This window comes from Lupinus angustifolius, chromosome LG02 (assembly GCF_001865875.1).
Source record: "Lupinus angustifolius cultivar Tanjil chromosome LG02, LupAngTanjil_v1.0, whole genome shotgun sequence".
Taxonomy (NCBI): domain Eukaryota; kingdom Viridiplantae; phylum Streptophyta; class Magnoliopsida; order Fabales; family Fabaceae; genus Lupinus; species Lupinus angustifolius.
In genome coordinates, this window is record NC_032010.1 from 12,749,621 (window position 1) to 12,771,879 (window position 22,259).

Sequence of the window (22,259 nt, forward strand, 5' to 3'; positions counted from 1 at the left end):
CAGTAGGAAGTCTAATGTATGCTCAAGTTTGCACACATCCCGACATAGCATTTGTTGTACGAGTTTTAGCAGATATTTGAGTAATCCTGGAATGCATCATTGGAAGGCAGTCAAACGTGTTATGCATTACTTGAAGAGAACAAAGGAATACATGCTCACTTATCGGAGTGTCTGAGAATTTAGAGATCATTGGGTACTCTGACTCCAACTTTTTTGGACATCTAGACAGTAGATACTCCACCTCTAGATATGTGTTTGTATTGGCTAGAGGTGCTATCTCTTGGAAGTCTGTGAAACGGACGCTTATAGCTCCTTCAACCATGGCTGCGGAGTTCATGGCTTGTTTTGAAACATCAGACCATGGCATATGGTTGCAAAATTTTGTCACTGGCTTACATGTGGTCGATGATATTCAAAGACCATTGAGAATTTATTGTGACAACAAGTCCGTGGTTCTTTACTCCAACAACAATAGGAGTTCTACAAATTCAAAATACGTTGACATAAAGTTTCTGGTTGTTAAAGAAAGTGTTCAAAATGGACAAGTTTCCATAGAACATATAGGGACAAATTTTATGCTAGCTAATACACTGACTAAGGGTTTGGTATCTAAAGTCTTTCATGAGCATGTTGCTCATATGGGCGTTGTTCCTTAGGGTACCTTAGTTCAGTAGGATTCTATATGTTTTATGTTTTGCTTTGGATATTATATACAATTTTATGCATAATAAAGTTGATGATTTATTATTTCATTTTTGAAATTGTACATTGTAACAATTGTGTTGCAATTAAAGACTTTGGATTGATCTCACTAAATAATAAAGAAGGACCAGTTGAAAATAAACATGTTTGAGATGACATTGCATGAAATTTGCATGTCACTCATCAATATTTGATCTATGTCATTGAGTATATTAATATGGTGATCATCATAGTCGAGTCACACTTAAATGTGATGAAAGTTGCGGTGGTACCATAGTTGATACATGAGATGGATCAGATTGTATTAAGGAGAAGTCTAAATATAAATAGCATACGGATGTGCGCCTAAAGAACCTGTGATATAATTGTTTTAGGAAGATGTGAAGCCCAAGTGGGAGATTGTTAGAAATTTATAATTTCTAATTAAGGTGAGCGTCATATATTGATACAATGATATCAACTATTTATTTCTGGGGTTACATTTTAAGTGATCTAATTACTCGCTCCCCTTAGATTTCAAAATGCTGATAATAGATATGAGCTTAATGGGTGGATACCCATCAGGTTAACCCATTGGGGATAATGAGAACACTATAAGTTAACGCATAAGGAAGGTTATGATCCCCAATGAAAGTGCAAAGTTTCAAGGATAGAACTAGCATGTCTTTGCCTATGTTTTGATGAAGACAAGGTTCTAACAAAGCTTGAAGATGGCTCAACAATCAACAGACCTTAGGCTTATTTGGTCATATCTAGACTAGGGTGTAAATTGAGTCTATAATCTAAGTAGTCTAGGATGTGTGTCATAGTAAGTGAGCATAGGTTAGGTGAACCTAGATGCTAGTCTCTTCAGCCATCTAAATTGTCATATCATATTCATGAGACATATCATCTAGTTAACTATATGTTCATGCATCTATCATACATGTTATATGTGCATATTAGGCATAATATAATTGGTAAAACATGTATATATATTGTGCATAACATATGAGAAGTTTACCATTTGAAACATATGCATAAATGTTCCAGTTAATCGATTAACGTGGTAACTTAATCGATTAACTCAAATGCCTTTCTTTTAAATATGTGTTTTCTGTTTCAACTAAATTTTGTATCAATTTGTTGCCCCGTTAATCGATTAAAGAGAAGCCTTAATCGATTAACTAGTTTGTTATGTGTCATAACTGAAATCTGTTTTAACTGTTTAACTATTTTTGCAACGAATGTAACCACTTATTCTCTATGCTATAAATACAAGGTATTGTTCCGAAACCCATAGCATTGCATTGTATTCTATCGGGCTGTTTAGAGAGCATTTTACTTACGTTTGCATACGTATTTTACTATGTTTTTGCAAGAGAGTTGCATGTGTGAGAAGAGAGATTATGCTGGTTTAATTATTGTTATATGCTTACTGTTTTTGCATAATTTTGTATCCATTCTTATCTTGCTCACATGCTCATGCATTAGATTTTGTTAGAGAGAAATTATTTGTATACTGATATTGATTAACTCATTTCAATCTTGATGGCTTAAGTGGTTAGTAATAGGGTTAATCTTTGAGTCTTTATCTTGTCATATTTTAAGCATTATTGTGCTTAGTATACCTTGTTGTTTAACGTGTTTTTGTGTAGTATGGATTTGTCTCTTGGTGTGAGATCACCATAGAGATTGAGGTTCTTCACCAAGGCTAGGAGGTCTTGATTTGAAGATAAGAATATTGGCTAGGGCTAGTTCGCGAGAAAGGTTTTCTCAGAGGCGAAGGTTAGAGTCAAACCAAGGATTTAGATATCCTAGATTTCAAGAAGGGAGTGTCCTATGTGCTTGTAATTGAATTGTTATTTGTATCCATTTTTCAATATTGTGAAGAAAGAAAATCTCCCTGAACCAGAAGGGGAGGCCTGGATGTAGTTTTCAGTGGACCGCAAACGAACCAGGATACAAATCATTTTTGCACTGTTCTTTCTCTCTTTATCTTCTTTATCTTTCTTGCCATTATAAATTCAATCTGTACTTGAAAAGTTGGATATTTTATAAATTGAATCTGTACTTGAAAAGTTGGATATTTGTTTACTGCCATATACTTAAAATTGTGCGTAAAAATATATGTATTATATCTGTTCAATTTTGTTTTAATTACTGTGCAAATTATATGTCTGATTATTCTGTTCTGTGTAATAGTTAATCGATTAAACCCTATTGTTAATCGATTAACTGGAATGTTTTCCAGCAGTTAGGTTTTGGTTCAAGAAACGGTGATTGTTAACCGCTACGCCTATTCAATACCCCCTTCTAGGTGTTCCTAGACCACTAATACCTAACACCCAACACACCAAATCAAATTCAGTTTTCTCCTCTCTCCATCAGAGTGAAAACGCAAGTCCAAAGAGGAATCATGGATTTGGTTGAGGAAGGCCATCATACCACATAACCTCTTTCAGAAACGTAGATCAAAGAAGTACATCCAGGAACATGGATTCAGGTATGACACTGCACCTTTGTTTCATATATGTGTGTGAGAATCATGAGATTCAAGATCCTAGGATTAGTATTTCACCAATTATCAGGAAATATCTAACAAAGAATTCTCTCTAAATATCTCCCAACGTCCTTTCAATAACCCAAAGCACCTTTCTATTTTATTCCTAGCTGAAGAATGTTTCATATTAAAAAATTCCTTAGGTATTATCGATTGTGAGCCATTTCTCCACTCAATAAGGTGACATCTTTGTCCTCCATAAGGAGTAAGAAATTGTTCTCTGTTTATATAGCCAACATCTCATAAATAATAATAACCTGACATCAATGACATTAAAGTTATTATCATATAACACATATGGTATGTGCACTTCTTATATAAATGAATATTATTATACCTTGAGGAAATCTTAAGCCATTTAAACGAGAAAGAGCATCTCTGAGGACCCTAGAGTCTGCAGCTGAACTCTCCCAGCCATCCAAAACATATATGAATTGCAAAGCTGCAGAACAAACACCTAATACATTGGTAGTTATCTCACCCTTCCTTGTTCTATATCTTGTCTTGACAGCTTTGGGTGGATTGTCCCTAATGTATGTGCCATCAAGAGCTCCTTAGAAATTCTATACATTGTTTTGTAAAACATTTTTAAAAATATTTTCAAGAGCATTGTGTAATAGAAAGTAAAAATGACTCTTAAAGGTTATACCAATATTATAAAATAATTTAAATCTTATCTATTATTTTGTATGTGTTTTCCATATTTCAAGATCGTTTACTGATAATATGCAAGATGTGAGTCACTAAATGAGCATATTATAGTGGGATGTTTTTCTCTCGCAAATGGTTCATATGTTGTATTATAATGCATACCCAATTCATAGATTTGAAATTCTTTATGGCATACATCAAGTGTATTTCCAAATCTTTGATTTGAAAAATTTGGAATTACAATATAATTTAGAAAGTAATGTAACAAATGATCATCTATATTGATATTTCCAACAGAAAGAATATCTATATTCTTAGAGAATTCAACCACCACTTGTTGTTCCTTACTCACAATTTCCTCCTATGGGATTCTACACATTGAGTACTAAAACGTTTTCCTATCAAACTCTTCCTAAGGATCGGGTAACCCAAAGCATTGCTTGGCTCTTATAGTGAGTATCTTTAAACAAAAATTCACAAAAGCACTAAGGTATAATACTATAATTATTCCCTTAACATATGGAAACAACCTATTGTGCTTAACCACTAAGTTACAAAAGAAGATTCCGACCATTTCATGAGTTATGGAAAATGGAAATCTGCAAGTTCAAAGGATGTGCTAATACCATACTTGGGAGCGATCATTTGTTTCCCTATAAAATTCTCCATGAAGGTATTTCTTTGTTGGTTATTGGCTAAAAGTCGAGATAGATTAAGGGGATAAGCCTCTTGTTGTCCTTGTGGACGCACATGATGGATCCTCGAGCAAATATTACTTGTTCTTGATGAGGATGTTATTGAAGTGAAATTTGGGATTTTAGAAGATAGATTGTTGATTTTGAAGGAAGTTGATGAAATTGATTAGATAAGATGAATCAAATGTGTAAGAATATTAAGCTTTACATAAAATTTTACTAAAAATGTAAATATTTGAAGGACTTTGAATAATTTTGGCATAGAGAAAATTTGGTTGAATTGAGAAATTTGGGGTTTTGCTTATATAAGCGTAAGTAGGTCATGAAAATAAGTTTGTATTGAACTAAATAATAAGTTACTTTAAACAGAGTAACATATTACTTGAAATCGAGTAAAATATTACTTGAAAGAGAGTATCAGATCAGGAAAAAAAGACCAATAATTGATTATTGTAAGTGGGTAATCAATGTTTGTGTTCGACAATAAAGTCCAATAACTGGTTACCATGACATAGTAACCGATTAGTGTGTGTTGTTAGTGTAGTTTCAAATTTGAAACTTAACCAACACTTATCCAGACGAGGCAGTACCTTCCCGAACATTTTGGTGCCTCCTAAAATGGATCTTGGAACCTTTTCTAAACTCTATAAATATCATCTTAATTTTCTGAAATAAATTACACTTGAACAATCCTTTTATTTACACACTTAGCAATAATGTGTTATTAAGTTCGAGTTTTCTTATAAAGTATCCATACATCAACTAAATTGGGTATAGTGATCCTTAGCGTATTAAAGTCTTCTTATATATCTTAAATCAAATATCACCATAGGCTTTGGTGAATGTGTTTGTAAATAAGAAAGGTGTATACTTTCTTGAGTGAATTTGAGTGTTTAAAGATACAGTTTTACTCTGAGACTTGTAATATAAAATCAAATTGACGTAGTGGAAATCCTTTAATCAAGTAAAGAGAACTGGATATAGTCTTCAATTGTTGAAGGTGAACCAAGATATATCTCGATGTGATTCTCTAACTCTTACTCTTTAAATTATGCAACGTTTTTTCTTTATATTTCTGCTTGCGTTGCAATTTCGACTTTAAGTGTTTAAAAATATATAAAAAATTGTAAACCTATACACTCCCTCTTAGGTTGCTATATTGTGTTTATAGTTCCTGCAACTTTCTCCTTTAAAACTTCTTAATCCATTTGGTTCATATCATCTAGTTTATTCTCACGATGTACCTCCGATAGACCATGTGGAGTCAACACATCCTTAATTTGCCTTTGCCCAATCTAAAATTACAAGTTTCATCGAACTCCCCACCTCTACTTTTACACCTCTATTAATAGCTATCTGATTCCAATTGTTAGGAATAAGCGAACAATCAAATATTAAGGTGAATAGAATGAAGAGATAATAACACAAGAAATTTCTTAACGAGATTTGACCGATTTGTGCCTACTCCCTTGAAGCGTTGAGTGACTACCACTATGTATTAGAGAATAAGTATTTGTGTTTTTGAACGTTATTATAACATTAGGTTTACATAACACATCAACATATATCCCTTTAACCCAATCTCTTTACATTATCCTAAGCTCGTTGTCGTTTTCTGAAGAAAATGTATGGTCTAATGGAATATAAGTCTTTTGCACAAACATTTTCATCTACCGGTTTTGTTTGGAATATTAGTGCATTTGTATAATTTCATCAAATTGTTAATAATGATATATTTAATCATTTATTTAATTTTAAACGTGTCTTTTAAAAGAGGGTTCATGTCTCATCTCCCTTATATGTCTCACACACACCCTAAACGTTTGACACGTGGTGGCATACGCCTCCCACATTGCAATGTGCTCCCCACGATTTCTTCATTCGATTGTTATCTTCTACGCGATTTTGGTTGTTTCTTTTCTAGTCATTTGGGTTCTGAACTCAATAAATATAAGTATGAGCCAATTGAGAAATTGTGCTAGATGAACTATGTTTCTGATCTTTCTCTCTCCTCTTTATTTTGACGCACTTTTCATCCAACATCCCCCTTCATTTCCTTATAGTTTTTAGGATTTTCCTTTTGGTGGTAGCTATTGTCGAGTAGAAATAGCCATAAATGATCTTCATAGGATCAGATAAACTGATCTAGAATGTTTTATCCTATAATATTGTGATTGATTATATTCTTGTACAATTTTTTAGTATTATGAAATGTCGTAAAGAGATGAGAAATGTCGTGATTAATTATATTTTATATGATTTTGTAGTATCATGAAATGTGTTAAAGAGAGTGACGTAGTATCTACCTCAACCCGGTAATATTTTCGGTGACATAATTTATATTTATATTCAATTAACAATAATAAGTAAGTAATTAAGCAAATTTTCACTCAAAATCAACTACAAAAAAAATCACTTTTATAGCCATTAATTAAAGGAGTAAACTTAGGTGTAGTACCTTAGGTACTGGTGGTACTGGTGCCCAATAATATTACGACACCAATAAAAAAATCTATCTTAGCATATATCCAATAAACATTGTTAACTCAAATCTCCTAGTGCTTCTGAATCTATCATCTCTTCTCTCATGCTTCACATTCTCTGTTTTCTCTTCTCTTCTTAAAACAAATCATGTTGACAGAAAGAATGGATAAGTGTGAATGAATATCTTTTATTAAATTGATTGATTGAATATACAAGACTTTTTTCTTATATAGAGAGTAAGGAGAGTGATCAACTAACATAACAAACTCCTAACCACCTAAACCCCATTAATAAGGCACATGTCAAAATGTAAAGCACAATGATAAACATGTGTGTAAAACAACTCTACTGCATAATATAATTCCCTAAACTACCCTTGGCCAAGTATTAAACATTGGCCTAATGAAGACCCTATAAATAATTATGGTTCATGATTTGCGAAAGACTGATGCACAAATTGGTGCATGAGGCTTGATCACAGCCAAGGAATGATGTAGGAAACTTGGTGCACAATTCTGATGCACCTGGTGCATAATTCTGGTGCATGATCTAGTGCACAAGTCTGATGCAGGAAATCTGGTGCATCTGGTGCACAAGTCTGATGCAGGAAATCTGGTGCATCTGGTGCACAAGTCTGGTGCATGTCTGATGCATTTGTTGCATAACTTTGGTGCATGATTCTGATGCATCTGGTGCATGATTATCGGTCAGCTAATCCTGCATCCTGACTCAGCATGGCAATAGTTGATCCAAAGCTACATTTCCTGGAACAACATAAGAGTATAGATTACGCAATGTGTTTCAATACCCCCCCCCCCCCAACTTGGGTAAGAGATGATAAAAAGGAATAGGTTCAAGTGGTTTTGTAAGAATATTTGTTGTCTGATCCATTGAGGGTACAAGAAAGAGATGATATAGCTTCTTCTGCAAATACTCTCTTGCAACATTGCAGTCAATCTTAATGTGCTTTGTTCTTTCATGGAAGACTGCATTAGCTGCTATGTACCTGGCAGATTCATTATCACAATATAACATGGCTAGTTGCTTCTAAGGAACTTTGAAATCTCTTAAGAGATAAGTGAGCCATTGAACCTCACATGAGGCAGAAGCTAAGGCACAATATTCTGCCTCAGAGGAAGATCTAGAAACAATATTTTGTTTCTTTGATTTCCAAGAAATAAGAGAGTTTCCAAGAAACATACAATAACCTGAAATAGACTTTCTAGTATCAAGGCATAAAGCCCAATCAGAATCACTAAACTCGTTTATTTGAATGGTGGTATCAATAGGATAAAATAAGCCATGACCAGGATAATGTTTGATGTACCTAAGAACTCTGGTTAGAGCTTGGTGATGTTTGGTTGTAGGATTGTCCATGAATTGGCTAAGTTGTTGAGTTGCAAAACTCAAGTCAGGCCTTGTATTGGTTAAGTACAATAATCTTCCAACCAATTGTCTATACAAAACATGATTATGGTAGGGAGTACTATTATCTTGGTGTAAGTGGGCATTTTTAACCATAGGTGTCATAACTGGTTTAGAGTATAGGAAACCAGTATTAGAGAGTAAACCAAATGCATATTTTCTCTGACAAAGAGTAATGCCTTGGTGAGATCTAGCCACTTCAAGCCCTAGGAAATATTTTAATGTTCCCAAGTCTTTGATATTAAAAACAGAGTCAAGGTGCAGTTTAATAGAATCAATCTCAGATTGATCATTTCCAGCTAAAATAAGGTCATCTACATAGATGAGTAAAGCTGTGAATTTGCAATGGTTACTCTTGGTGAATAGAGAGTGATCATGTGAGGATTGCTTGTAGCCTAAGAAATTGAGGGAATTCGATAGTTTGGCAAACCATTGCCTACTAGCTTGCTTTAAACCATATAAGGATTTATTCAGCTTGCAAACCATGTTTGGAATGGTAGAGAATACACCTTGAGGTAAAGACATGTGTAATTCCTCATCAAGGTCACCATGAAGGAAATCATTAGTCACATCAAGTTGTTGTAGAGTCCATCCTTATCTAGAAGCAAGAGCTAATAGTAATCTGACAGTGGTAAGCTTTACAATAGAGACAAATGTTTCATAATAGTCAGGACCCTCTGTTTGGTTATAGCCCTTAGCTACAAGTTTGGCATTGTATCTTTCTATAGTGCCATCACTATTATATTTGAGTTTGTATACCCATTTAGTGCTTCTGAATCTATCATCTCTTTTCTCATGCTTCACATTCTCTGTTTTCTCTTCTCTAAATCTCCCTTCTCTTCTCTTCTCTACGCTTCTCCTAGGACTGGTAGAAGACAACCAACATTTTTGGATTTTGTAGCGTCAAAATCCACCATCTCCCATTTTCTTGTTTCTCATATTCTCATTATTCTTTCTCTCACCAGAATCAATTTCTTTCTCTCTCTAAAATTCAACAATGAACACCTTCCACAATAGTAGATCTACATGAGAAAGTCAATTATATAATTTCTCTACTTTAACTAGTTATATGTAAAATGAATTATTATTTATCTTCTAATTAATGGTTTGAAATAGCTTCTCCAATAGTCATGATTTTTCATCTTTGGAATGATTTAGTTGTGTGTTGTTCCTTTTGCATAATTTAAATTTGACTTTTCTACGGCCTTTTAATTGGATATTTATGTATCTTATTGAGAGTTAAATTTGACTTGTGGTTATATGGTAATATTATTATGGATGCTTTTTTGTGCAAGACATTAAAATTTTGATTATGTTTTTGTACAGAAAAACAGCACGTTGGAAATGATCATGAGTGTATTCATTTTGAGTAGGAGAAAGACTATGTGAATTAAATATAAAAGAAGAGAGATAAAGAGATGAGAAGAGAGATTTGCATAATAGAAGATAGATTCAGAAAAAGAAAAAAAGAAAGAGAATATGAAACATCAAAGAAGAGAAAAGAGATTCAGAAACACAAGAATGTTTATATTTAAGTTAATAGTGTTAACCTTGTTAATAGTCTTTATTTAGTAAATGTTGAGATCAATTTTTTTTAGAGGTGTTCTAATATTATTGGGTACCAGTGCCACTAACCCCTCCTAAGGTACTGTAATTATGTTTAGTCCTTAATTAAATTTGCAACCACACTGTAGTAACCAGATATTCTATTGCAAATTTCATTTCTAAGAAAGTGATAAAACTCTGACTTATAATTCTCCCACTTTTATGACCGGATGTAATTAGATTAAAATTGTATTTTTAATGCTCTTCATTTGTCGCAATTTCCGTCCATTAAAACTTCATTAATGGATACCTATACATGCATGAGGAAAATTTACAAGAATCTAAAAATTAATCAACATGAGAAACATATCAGAAATGAAAGTTTAATTATTACTCCATTTCCCAATAGATTAAAGCAGTGGTAGGTGATACCTGTTGAGTTACAGAGGCCAAAATGCAAAACGAACAAAAAAAACTAAGCATCTCAAAGTCGGAATATTAGCATGCGTTCCCTATATTATCTCTTTTTATTTCAATATTTTACATAAAAACTAAATATAAGCTAATATGCTTTGTAGTATAAATTAAAAAATGTATAAAATTATTTGTTTATATTAAAATTATTTTGGTTGTTTTTATATTACTTTTATAGGAAAAGTCTATAAAAGTACGATAAACTTTATGTTTATTGCAAATAAGCATTATGAACTATTTTTTCTTTATAATTACCCCTTAAATATTAACTATTGATGAAATTAGTAAATACATACAAATAATTAAATTAATAGCAAATAAAAATTCTAACCCGTGCATTTTTTTTAATCTCTGACTATTTACTTAATTTTATTTTTGTATATATAACAAAATATTGCAACATTAACCACTTTTAACTCTTAAATTTACTTATGTTCTTCTTCTCGATCAAACTTATTTTCATAGTGGTTTTCCCTGGATATCAATGGATATCAATGTTGACTAAACTGTATTGTTACTCTTGTGAGTTTGATTGCATCAAATTTCTTTTTTACTATGAGTAATTTAATAATATATTTATACATGGATCAATTTTACTAACTGATAAAGTTTAAGAAGTAATTAAGGAAAAAAATAGTTTATGATGACTACTTATAAAAGACAAAGTTTAGGAGGCTTTATGTACTTTTCCCTATTATAAAAAAAATATATATATTTTTAATATTTATCATTATATATATTTTTACTATAATTTTTTTTTAAGTTTTAGTACCTACAAATGCTAAAAATATTAAAATGAAAAACAATGTAAAAACAAATATTAATATTTATAAATAAAATGATACACAAATAAATAAAAGTTATTAATCTTGAATTCGACAATCCACAAAAAATAAGTAGTGTACGAATGATAAAATAAGCAATTCAAGAAGAGATTGATCCAAAAAATGGAAATGGGGTAAATGACAAGTGAAATTGCTTGAAAAAAGAAGTAACAAAAAAAGTAACCCACCATATTAGAGATGTTTTTTCATTACCATACTGACACAGGTTTATGCACACTCCATAATTTATGTTTAGAAATGTCACACTCCATAATTAAAAGTTTAAAACCTTAGAACAGAACAAGGTTCTAATTGGTCAATGGCTTATCTTGCATCATTTATGGCTCTATCACCTTATGTGTAGCTCTCATATAGGGCAAATACATATGCTAGATTGGAGCGAACCTTGTGTTTTTGCTTTGTGAGAAAGAGAAGTGTTATCTACTAGTTATCCGTTATAGTGCAAAAAGTATTATTAGGTTATTTCAATCCTGTTTTTTATAACCAATGGTATACTCTTATTGTATACGTATTACTAATTTTCAAAATGTCTAGTTATTCTCTCAATAAATGTTGCTACTAGGAATCGAATTATTATCATTTTGGTCTATCTAAAGATTTAATGGGGCCTTAAACCATTATATTTAATATTTTAATCATGTTTTGCACCCAGAAAATAAACTGTAATCCGGCACCTCCATAAACAAAAGTCACTGACATTTCTAAACATTATTTTTTCTTGTTACCAGCTGATTACCCTATCAAGTTATCCTCATGCCAGATTATCTTGATGATTTTGACATGTGAACAGCTTTTTGGGATGAAAAAGCTTGTCTCTCTCCTGGTGCCATAAGACAGGAAAACATACACAACTTTACCTTAGGAGACTATTTTTAGGATTTGTATCATAATTTCCAAGTCACAAGACAAATAAACTTTATCATTGTGTAGCTCACCAGCTTGTGAAAAAGCTAATCTACCAGAAGTATCATACAAACAACTTAAAACCAATTTTGTTAATTTATTATGTAAGTAATTTTTTTTAACAGAATCCAAATAAAAAAAGGTTATCATAAAATCAATTTTAAGGAAATATAAGCAACAGTTACAATTACAGTAATTTCAAATTCCGAATTGATATAATACTATTTATTGAACTACCCAAACAGCATTTATTTGTTCTTTTCTATCCACGTAGTTTTTGTGAATCGATACAACTTTTTTTCTTATCTTGCCTTAACTCATTCTTTGAATTCTTCGTTCTTTTTCTTGATTTAATTTCTTTAGTCATTCAATATTCAATTCACAATTACAGATGAAAGGCAAGGACTTCGTTTTTTGAATACCTATCTCAATTTACAGTAGTAGCGGGGCAGGACAAATTGAGATATATAGTTAGTTCATATATATATCTAACTAGTTAATATCTAATATCACATATACATGTCTTTCTTCCATACCGTAAACAAATTATTCGTATCTTGAGTTCAATATCGGATTCGAGGGTAAAATCATCCTTTGCTTTGAAACCTTTAAAAAAGAAAGAGTTGTCTTATAGCGATTAGATTTTTTATACACCCAATTCGAACCCCTTCACTCCTATTCTTTTTTTTTTTTATCTCGTTTTTTTTTGTCAATCGTTGTGAATCAAACGGGAATCGGTTCTAGTTCTATAAAACATCTTTTTTTAATCACACGTCGTAAATGTGGATATCATACAAAATTATAGCTACTAATATCTAATATATTGACTATATCAAAATCTAATAAAAATATTTAACGTGTTATAATTATAATTGAATGAACAAAAAAAGATTCATTCGAAGGAAATAGAAATTGGTCAAACAAAGAGTATTTTTAGGAAAAATAGGAAAAAGATCTTTTATTTAGATAGATCGTTTTCCTATTTTTTTTTTTTACAATTCCCCGGTAACCGTTGATATTTTACTATTACACTTATACTGAATCGTATACTTATTGTATTTATATACCTTATTGCTACATCTTTCTTTTTTTTTTATTATAAAATTATTTTGTAAAATTATTTCTATTCTTTATATTTCATATAGTTATGTGTTCCCTAATTAGATTATCATGAACTGGAATACAATACATTGCAGCGGGCTAAACTTAAAATGGATTATTTCGAAAACAGGTCAATGATGGCCTTCCATGGATTCACCTATATAAGCCGCAGCTAAAGTAGCAAAAATGAGAGCTTGAATACCGCTTGTAAATAATCCAAGGAACATGACCGGTATAGGAACTACTAAAGGTACTAAAGAAACAAGAACAACAACTACTAATTCATCAGCTAATATATTTCCAAAAAGTCGAAAACTAAGCGATAAGGGTTTTGTGAAATCTTCTAAGATGTTAATCGGTAAAAGGATTGGAGTTGGTTGGATGTATTTACCAAAATAAGCTAATCCTTTTTTTGAAAGACCCGCATAGAAATAGGCCGCTGACGTAAGTAAAGCTAATGCCACGGTAGTATTTATATCATTTGTGGGTGCAGCTAACTCCCCATGAGGTAACTGTATTATTTTCCAGGGCAAAAGAGCCCCTGACCAATTCGAAACAAAAATAAATAGAAACAGAGTTCCAATAAAGGGAACCCATGGACCATATTCTTCTCCAATCTGAGTTTTGCTCACGTCTCGAATGAATTCAAGGACATATTCAAAGAAATTCTGACCGAAAGTGGGAATGGTTTACAAAAACAGATTCTACTAATAATTGACCATATAATCTATTATTCCGCAATTCCGCAGCTATGCCAAACATAGTAATGACTGAATGAAATGACTAAATGCAATAAATAAAAGACTAGTAGTAAATGAAACAGTTCAGACCCAAAGAAAAACATGTGAGGGATCTACATTATCAAAATGGGAATAGCACCTATTTATTAAACTTCACTTCAATAACAATGTATGAAGTCCTAACTCCACTATAGCCAAGTATCATGTTGTTGCTCACAGCAAGGATCTTGCATCAAAAAAGACTCCAGTCATGAACCTTGAAGCTTGTGACAGCAAGTTTAAAGACATCATCCATGGGCTTACATCCAGCCTGTGCAGCAGGAACAGCTGCACCGGCACCAACTGTATCCGCGCTTTCGCTCAAAGGGCTGCAGACATTAAATGAAACTAAATGTCTTGCATACTTATAGGTTCAACAAAGCTAGGAGCAGTTAAACAAAGCCAGTAACAGTGCAATAAAAAATGCAAATGCAAATGTTAATCTATTTCTTTTTCTCATTTGACATCTAATCGGCTTAGCTCTAGCATTGGTAGATTTGAAATGATTTGATTGCATTGTAGTATATATACAAAGAATTGAAAAAGAGCCCAAATGCATGACAATTTTAGTAAGAGCTTATTGTCATGGGAAAGAAATACTTACTTTATAACAATGGGCTCATATGCAGTGATTAGTACATCAGTTTCAACTCCTTTAAGACGCAAATTTGCCAAATAAACCTGAAGAAATTAAACAATTTTGGAATAGTTTGAATACTGGTCAATCTTAAAACAATGTGAAATTAGGCATTTGTGAAAACTCAGTACAGGTCAAGCATAATAGAACTTACTTTCACGAGATTTTGTGCTTCCCTTCCTTGCCGCCCCTTAGAGATTGTCTGGTCATATGATGAAGTGAATGAGTGTGGCGGTAAAAGTGAATGGAACGGCAAAAAGAAATTTCACAAAAGGCTCCAACAGACGCACATATTATATATAAACAACCTCCTTATAAAAGGGACAATGAAAGAGTCATCAAATTTCTAGTATGAAGAAAAGCAAAAAGATAGCTACTTATCCACACGTAAGACAAACACAGACATTTATATTAATATCTGAAATAAGAACAGCACAAACAACATTGGGTTTAACTAGTATAAGAAATTCATGATCAGAATCAACTGCCCTACACATTGAAGTGAACAGGAATGTGCTGTTTTGCTTGGGTAGCTTCAAGAAGAATGCAAGGTGGAAAATATAAATAGAAATGTCAATTGTAAAGGAAATAATATACAATTGCACAGATTATGAGTCAAGACTGAGAAAGAAATTAGGGGAACTTATGCCACTCATGAGGCAAAAGAACAGGTTACTGAAAACTCAGCTGCTTTTTAATATTTTAGTCTATAATGAAAATAATTGGAAGCCTTAACAAAAGAATCAGAGAATCATGGTACTCCTAAGTACTAACACAGTAGAAGCCATAAATGCAACCTTTAAAATTTACTGACATCTTATAAAGAAATGAGGGACGATTGGCAAAAATATTACTTCACAGAACAGGTTTATAGGCCTTAGTGCCACCATTTAGCTTATAAATATCTTATGTTTGAGACAATTACAATATGCAACTTCATAACCATGAAGAGATATTTCAAATGTTTCATTCCAGAGGGCCACTGGCCACTAACAAAATTGACACTAGTGTCTCATCTATTAATCTCAAATTGTTCTATCGACAGCCAAATGGCAATTATTGTTCCATCTACAAGAAGACATGTTCTTGACAGTACAATCATAATCCATAAAATTAATGATTACATGCATGTGCAGAGCTAAATCATTTTAATTGGGATGGCCAAAGTGAAACACCACCACTCATGAGGGAGCTAAGTTTAAAACTTTTACTTTATTTATAATAAAAAGGGGGACAGTGGGAGCATAGCTCTCTCAAACTACAAATAACTACCCCCGACCCTTATTACAAACATAGATATGGAATCCACCATTAACATTTGGACACTTAATAAGTAAATGATCAGAAAAAATGTAAATATCTAAGGGAACATCATAAAAAGGTTAAAAGCAATGCTTCAGTGTAAAACAACCCCCTCCCTAGCATCACTACTTGGCCACAATTCATATGACATCTTCCACAGCCTTCAACAAATAGCAAGGGAAATAAGGTCATACATAGTGCAACTTGCAAGGTTTTCAAAGCCTGGGTATGTACGAATTTACTAGTATGCAGGAATGGATGGCCACCAAGATGCCAAATTTCAAAATGACAGATACAATTTTACACTAAATGAGGAAAAGAAAGGCAACTACTACATAGTGAATAACGTAATACATAGGGAATCAGATAATATCAAGAGTAACAAATAATGGATAAGCAGGTAGTAAAGTAAGTCAATTAACTTTTGCAGACATAACAACTTGTTTTCATTTCCTCACTCTCTGTGAATGTTGAACAGTTGTAAATAACAAGGCATGCAATGGATTATCATATATAATTGGCAATCCAGTGAAGCATAAGAACAAAATAGGAGCAATAAGTGACTCATTTAGATGACTTGGAAATAATCAAAGTCAAAACCAGTGCTTTACCATTTGACCTACAGCAGTTGATACAACAGCAGGTGCATTTCTGTATATCAAACCAGGTGCCTCAAGGACTCCTGACTGCTCAATAACCTGTAGTAATTTAAAAGGAAGAGATGATTATGAGACACAATAAACTTCTGGAACAATGAAGACCATAAATGAACTATGAGGAAGGAAAGCTATCATCTCTTATCAGAAATCCCTTTCCTCAATGCTGAGACATAATTCATGCTCAACAAAAAAGACCGATTGAAATAGTGTTATAGGTCTTCTAAATCAAATCACTCAGTCATTGTATACCAAAAAAATGAACACTTGGGCATGGTTATAGACTTACAGTAAGCTGAGAGGGGGAATGGAGTCATAGTCAATGACAACTAAGTCTCCTAATACACATTGACACAAAGTTAAAGATCATAATACCCAACTACAATAGACAATTACAACCCAGGTTAAACATTTAAATTAGGCCATGTGACTTCTACCATAGTTAAAATCGAAATTCTATTGAGGATCGGGAGGGGAGTCAAAGATCATAAACGTAGGATCGTAAAACTTGTAAGGTCCTAATTATTAATATATATATAAAATACTATAGGTATTCATAGAAATTCATAAGTCCTAACAATAAAAATGTTATATGAAATAACAAAAATTCAAGTCATGAGGGTCATACATATAATAAACCCATAAGTCATAACAACAAAATAATATAACTACACAAGTTCCAAGTAAAAAAGGGTTTCACATCCACTACTCATGTTTTAATTAAGTTGATGGGGTTAAAAAAATATCTGGGCTTAATGGGTTTATTTATTTTTTTTAAAACAGATTTTTTAGGGTTTTCAAGAAACTTGGTAGCAGATGACCCGGTCATCTTCTCTACCCATGATGACCGCTAAGTTGAAATTGGAGAATCAAGCGATGACGCTTACTAGTTGCGTGGCTGCTGGAGTTGCTGGTCGCGATGAGAGAGAGTAAGTGAAGCAGAGAGCGAGAGGGGGGTTTCGAAGCGGTGTGAGAGAGATTGAGGGATTGGTGGGCTCGTCAACTCCACTAGTTTTACATACCCACATGATGATCCCACCCGATCCCAGGAGGGCACGCCCAAGACTGAGATCGAGGATGGGCTGGGGGTCGAGAATAGTAAGATTGTGCAATCTCACGATTAGGATCGCGATTTTGACAACCATCACCCAAAATTTTTTTACAAGGGAGCTTTGATAAATCAAATATAATAAAATGATAGATACTTAATGGAACTAAACCAACCAACCCACCAATCACTTTTTACTGGACCAGATAGTACATCAAATAATCTGATACTCAAAATACATGCATACTCTTAGTACCACCTAGACAACTGAATGAATACTCATTACCAATGCATAAGAGGAACATAACAGAATAAAGTTTCTACTTACCACTTTCAGTGCCACAATTGATTAATCCTGTAACACGAAACTAAAATGAAACAGTGACATACCACGCATCCTTCAGCATCCTGCTCTCTGGCAAGATCTTGAAGAAACCATGTAGCACTTCCATTATCAGCAACATCAGGCTTATATTCCAAAAGTTCAAAGATCAAGCTTTCATCTCGACTTGGGTCTGCAAACACCTCCTACAAATCATGAACAACCAAACATAAGTTATTACAAGGATTAGAACACATAATAATCAAAGAGAAAGTAGACTAAAATGCAAAGAACTCCTTCAACTATAAGTTAATAACTAAAAATCCCATGTTGGTTCAACTATGTTATCAAACCGTGCATATCGACACTGAAGCCTCAATGAGGGGTTAAATTTAAAATACTTTTCATGGAGTCGAGTTACTAAATTGTTATGAACAAGTGTTTTGAACATTTAACATGTAGTTGGATTGTAAATTCTACCTGATGATCAGGAACTTCTCGAATGTTGCTGATATCCTACAAGATACAATCACAAACTTGATTTCAGCGAACCGATCCAAAGGTTATTGTAAAGAGCATAGACTCCATAAATAAAAAAATAAGGAATTGTGAAAAAGTAAATATAAATAAATAAAATAACGAATAAAGACTGACTTTGGTCCTCAAAATTTTGATATGTAGATCTCCAGAAAATTGAAAAAACCCAAAATGGTACTAAAAATATTAAATATGAGACAGACTAGTTTTTTATGATCTGGGTAGGAACTACTTTGACTCACACTGGCAAAGTATCAATTTGGATTTTTACATTTTCGGGAATCAAATTGGTACACAGTGGAAATGTATAAGAAACAAATTGTTATTCACTTTAAAATAGAATCAATGACCTGGAACCTGCCGGGGAATGTGCTTGATATTTTGCCCCCAAACAAAGGGTTCTCATGAATGATATCTTCTGGCATTTTTAGGAAACAAAAAGAACAGGGAAAACAGCAACAGCACCTAGTTCATCACAACCAATGTTAGCAATTCATATGAAACAAAAACACATAACTAAAAAATATTGGTTTTTTAAAGATTATTTATCTATTTATTTTGTGAACAATGATAAGCACAATAGAAACACAGCAAGATGAAGCAGCGCAGTAAGTATAGGCAATGAAAGTGCCACGCAACCTTATTTATAAAATGGTTCCTTAAATTTTTAACTTTGCAAACTAGCCCTTCTCTCAAACCCCAACAATTAAACAAAAAACAGTGAAAGAGAAGCATAGGGGGATGAAGAAAAGAGAAAAGGGGACGACGTACAAAGAGCTTGTTCAGTTACAGATGTTCAATTTGAATCAACACAAGGGAGGGCTGAGGAGTTTGGCAAGACGGTGGTGATCGGTGGAATGGTTTTATCGCCGTTGTGCGCTGCCAAGTATAATAGAGTGATAGAACAGAGAAAGAAAAAAAGGGAGGAATCTAAATTTTGAAAGGCCAAATAAAAATATTAAATTAAAGGAAAAAAGTTAAAAAAACCTTTGTGTTTTCCAATTAGCAGTAGCACTTAGCAATCAGATAATTCAAGTGTTACATGTTTGATTACCCAAGGTCTTAGGTTTGAATCTTATGAAAGTACATGTAAATATTCTAACTTGAACGCTATATTGAGTACCAAGATACATGTAAGAAACTAAAAAATTAGCTACTACCGATTATTTTTATTTTTTCTTTATAATAGTCTAATTAAACTTTAATTATTAGTGAAAATTTATTTATTGATAAATATAATGTAAAATGTACCAAAAACCGCTCAGACCCTTTTAGTAAAATTACACAAATCATCCCGATATTTTTAAAACTTACACAAACCACTCATAGTTTATATATATATATATATATATATATATATATAAACTATGAGTGGTTTGTGTAAGTTTTAAAAATAGAGACATATGTAATTTTTTAAATAAAAAATGGAGACGAATATAATTAAATAAAAAATATGATATAATGTGAAGACAAGTCTAAATAACATAAAAGTTGATGTTTATTCATTATTTTGGTTTGATATAATATATCATATAAGAGTAATTTAAACATCTCCTTAGAATATCGATGTAGTCCGCAACGAATAAAAAATAATGAATTGACATCAACTCACTTGTCTTCACACTATATCATACTTTGTTTGACTTAATTACACACGTTATTATTTTTTGTCTAAAAATTACACTTATCTATCTTACATGGTAGTCAATGTAATGTATCTAGATAATTAAGGGTAGTTTGTGTAGATTTTAAAAATGTCCGGGTGATTTTTATAATTTTACTAAAATTCAGGGGGTGTCGTGAAATTTTTTTACTCATGCATTTTTTTAATTCCAATTATCATATTATTATTATGTAATTTTAAATTTTTTATATATCAATATTATTTTATTATTCCCTTTTAACGTTGAATTTTTTATTATATTCTTCTCAAAAAATTTGCATTTTGACGACAATTTCTTTTGACCATCATCACTGACTAACATCATTATTATATCGGTGGACTTATTATTGTTGAGAGTCTCACAACAACAATTTCAGTTTAACATAATATTAATTTAACATTACCTTTGTGCATAATCAATTTTACAAATAAATAAAGTTTAAAAACTAATTAAAAAAATAGTTTCTAATACCTACTTCCAAAATGGATAAAATTTATTGTTTTTCTATTCAATTTTCCCTTAAAATTAACTATCCACCAGGTTGCTACACTTAATTGCATAATGTTTTCCATTTGATTATTAATTTTTTCAAAAGCTAAAAACTATTTCTGATTACTATGATTCTAGTAATTAATGTTATTGTAATTCATCAAGATTACATGTTATATTTAACAAATTCACATATATTTTGTGTGTGCAGCAAATGTATCCTAGATGATAGTAGAGTCAGTGGCTATTTCTGGTGAATCCCTTCCAATATTCCCCATATAGGGAATAGACAGTCTTTCAATTTTAATTGTTTATTCAAATTTGAAACTTATTTGTGTGTTTTTATTATAATCAAAGTGTAAAACATATATACCAACAATGAGTTGATATAGTAATGTAAAGCTTTGCTAGATCTTAGAATGACCAAAAGGTTAAGAATTCGATTCCTAAGAACAACAGTTGTTGAGAGAGATAATTACATACCCAAAAGAGATTAGTTCTTTATTAAAAAGTAAATGAATATATATTACAAAAAAAAGCATAAAACATGTATTATTTGAAATTTACGAAAACATAATATTTTAAATTTTTGGAGTATAAAGTTATTAAATATGTCACATTTTATTATAATTTAAAAAAAAATAATGTAAATCAAGTCAACTAAATCAATCAATGTCTTACTAGCCGGACCAGTAACAAATTGACCTACTACTCTAAGTCAATAATTCCTCCAATTTTAATAACATTATTTCTATTACTATTAATTACTATTTACATAATTTGAAATCTCGTGTGCCATGCCATTTGAAGTTAAGAGAAAATGCAGATCAAAATAATACAATTTGCTTATTGATTTGACTAACCTACAAAATTATAAATTTAAATAATCTTCTTAATATATATATATATATATATATATATATCACATAATTAAACATTTAGTTATTAAATAATAAAAATAATATGAAGTCTTAATTAAAATTGAAATAAAAAATTAAAACTTGTGCAATTTATACGCTAATAACAAGTGATTCTATTATCGGAACGGCATTCATGATTTTTATATTGTAAAATACAAAAACATAACTAACAGTAGAGTTAGGACGAAAATGTCTACTATTCAGTTATGAGAAAATGGAAGAACTAATCTCTACTATTCAGTTGCAGAAAATAAAGCAATTAAATATTGCAGTTTATCATTTTCCTTATTTTTGCAAAAGCTAAAGTAAGTATCAAATATGAATAAACAATAATAAGCACTTTGTGGCCTTGGTAACCAACCAGTGGTTTTGGACAACTTATGAACCCATAAGTACCTATAGCATAACATCTGTTGTCCTACAAGTTATGTCACTACATATATCATCAACTGTGATTAATTAGGAAAATAATTAATTATTAATTTTTTAACTTAAATATATTTTTTCAACCAATGACAGGCTAGTGGTACATACAATG

General features: G+C 31.9%; 2 protein-coding genes across 2 annotated transcripts; both read right to left on the minus strand.

The window, feature by feature from the left end:
* On the minus strand, positions 8,122–9,024 carry LOC109326970 (uncharacterized mitochondrial protein AtMg00810-like). The gene has a single exon (XM_019559926.1). The coding sequence runs from the start codon at positions 9,022–9,024 to the stop codon at positions 8,122–8,124; it is 903 nt and encodes a 300-aa protein (XP_019415471.1).
* Positions 14,109–21,556, minus strand: LOC109336105 (ran guanine nucleotide release factor-like). The gene is made up of 10 exons (XM_019572498.1): positions 21,546–21,556; positions 19,420–19,578; positions 18,999–19,113; positions 18,592–18,627; positions 18,180–18,317; positions 16,697–16,783; positions 14,938–14,985; positions 14,751–14,827; positions 14,327–14,475; positions 14,109–14,275 (listed from the first exon to the last, which is right to left on the minus strand). Exons 3-9 carry the CDS (start codon positions 19,071–19,073, stop codon positions 14,340–14,342), a joined length of 597 nt encoding a protein of 198 aa, XP_019428043.1. The 5' UTR covers positions 19,074–19,113; positions 19,420–19,578; positions 21,546–21,556; the 3' UTR covers positions 14,109–14,275; positions 14,327–14,339.

Excerpts from the sequence above, each read along its gene's own strand:
- LOC109336105 (XM_019572498.1), bottom strand. The coding sequence starts at position 19,073 with ATGCCAGAAGATATCATTCATGAGAACCCTTTGTTTGGGGGCAAAATA. Across the intron at positions 18,318-18,591 it reads GAGAAGTTCCTGATCATCAG|GAGGTGTTTGCAGACCCAAG; the intron begins GTAGAATTTACA and ends CATGATTTGTAG. Across the intron at positions 14,828-14,937 it reads AAGCACAAAATCTCGTGAAA|GTTTATTTGGCAAATTTGCG; the intron begins GTAAGTTCTATT and ends TAATTTCTTCAG.
- LOC109326970 (XM_019559926.1), bottom strand. The coding sequence starts at position 9,024 with ATGTCTTTACCTCAAGGTGTATTCTCTACCATTCCAAACATGGTTTGC.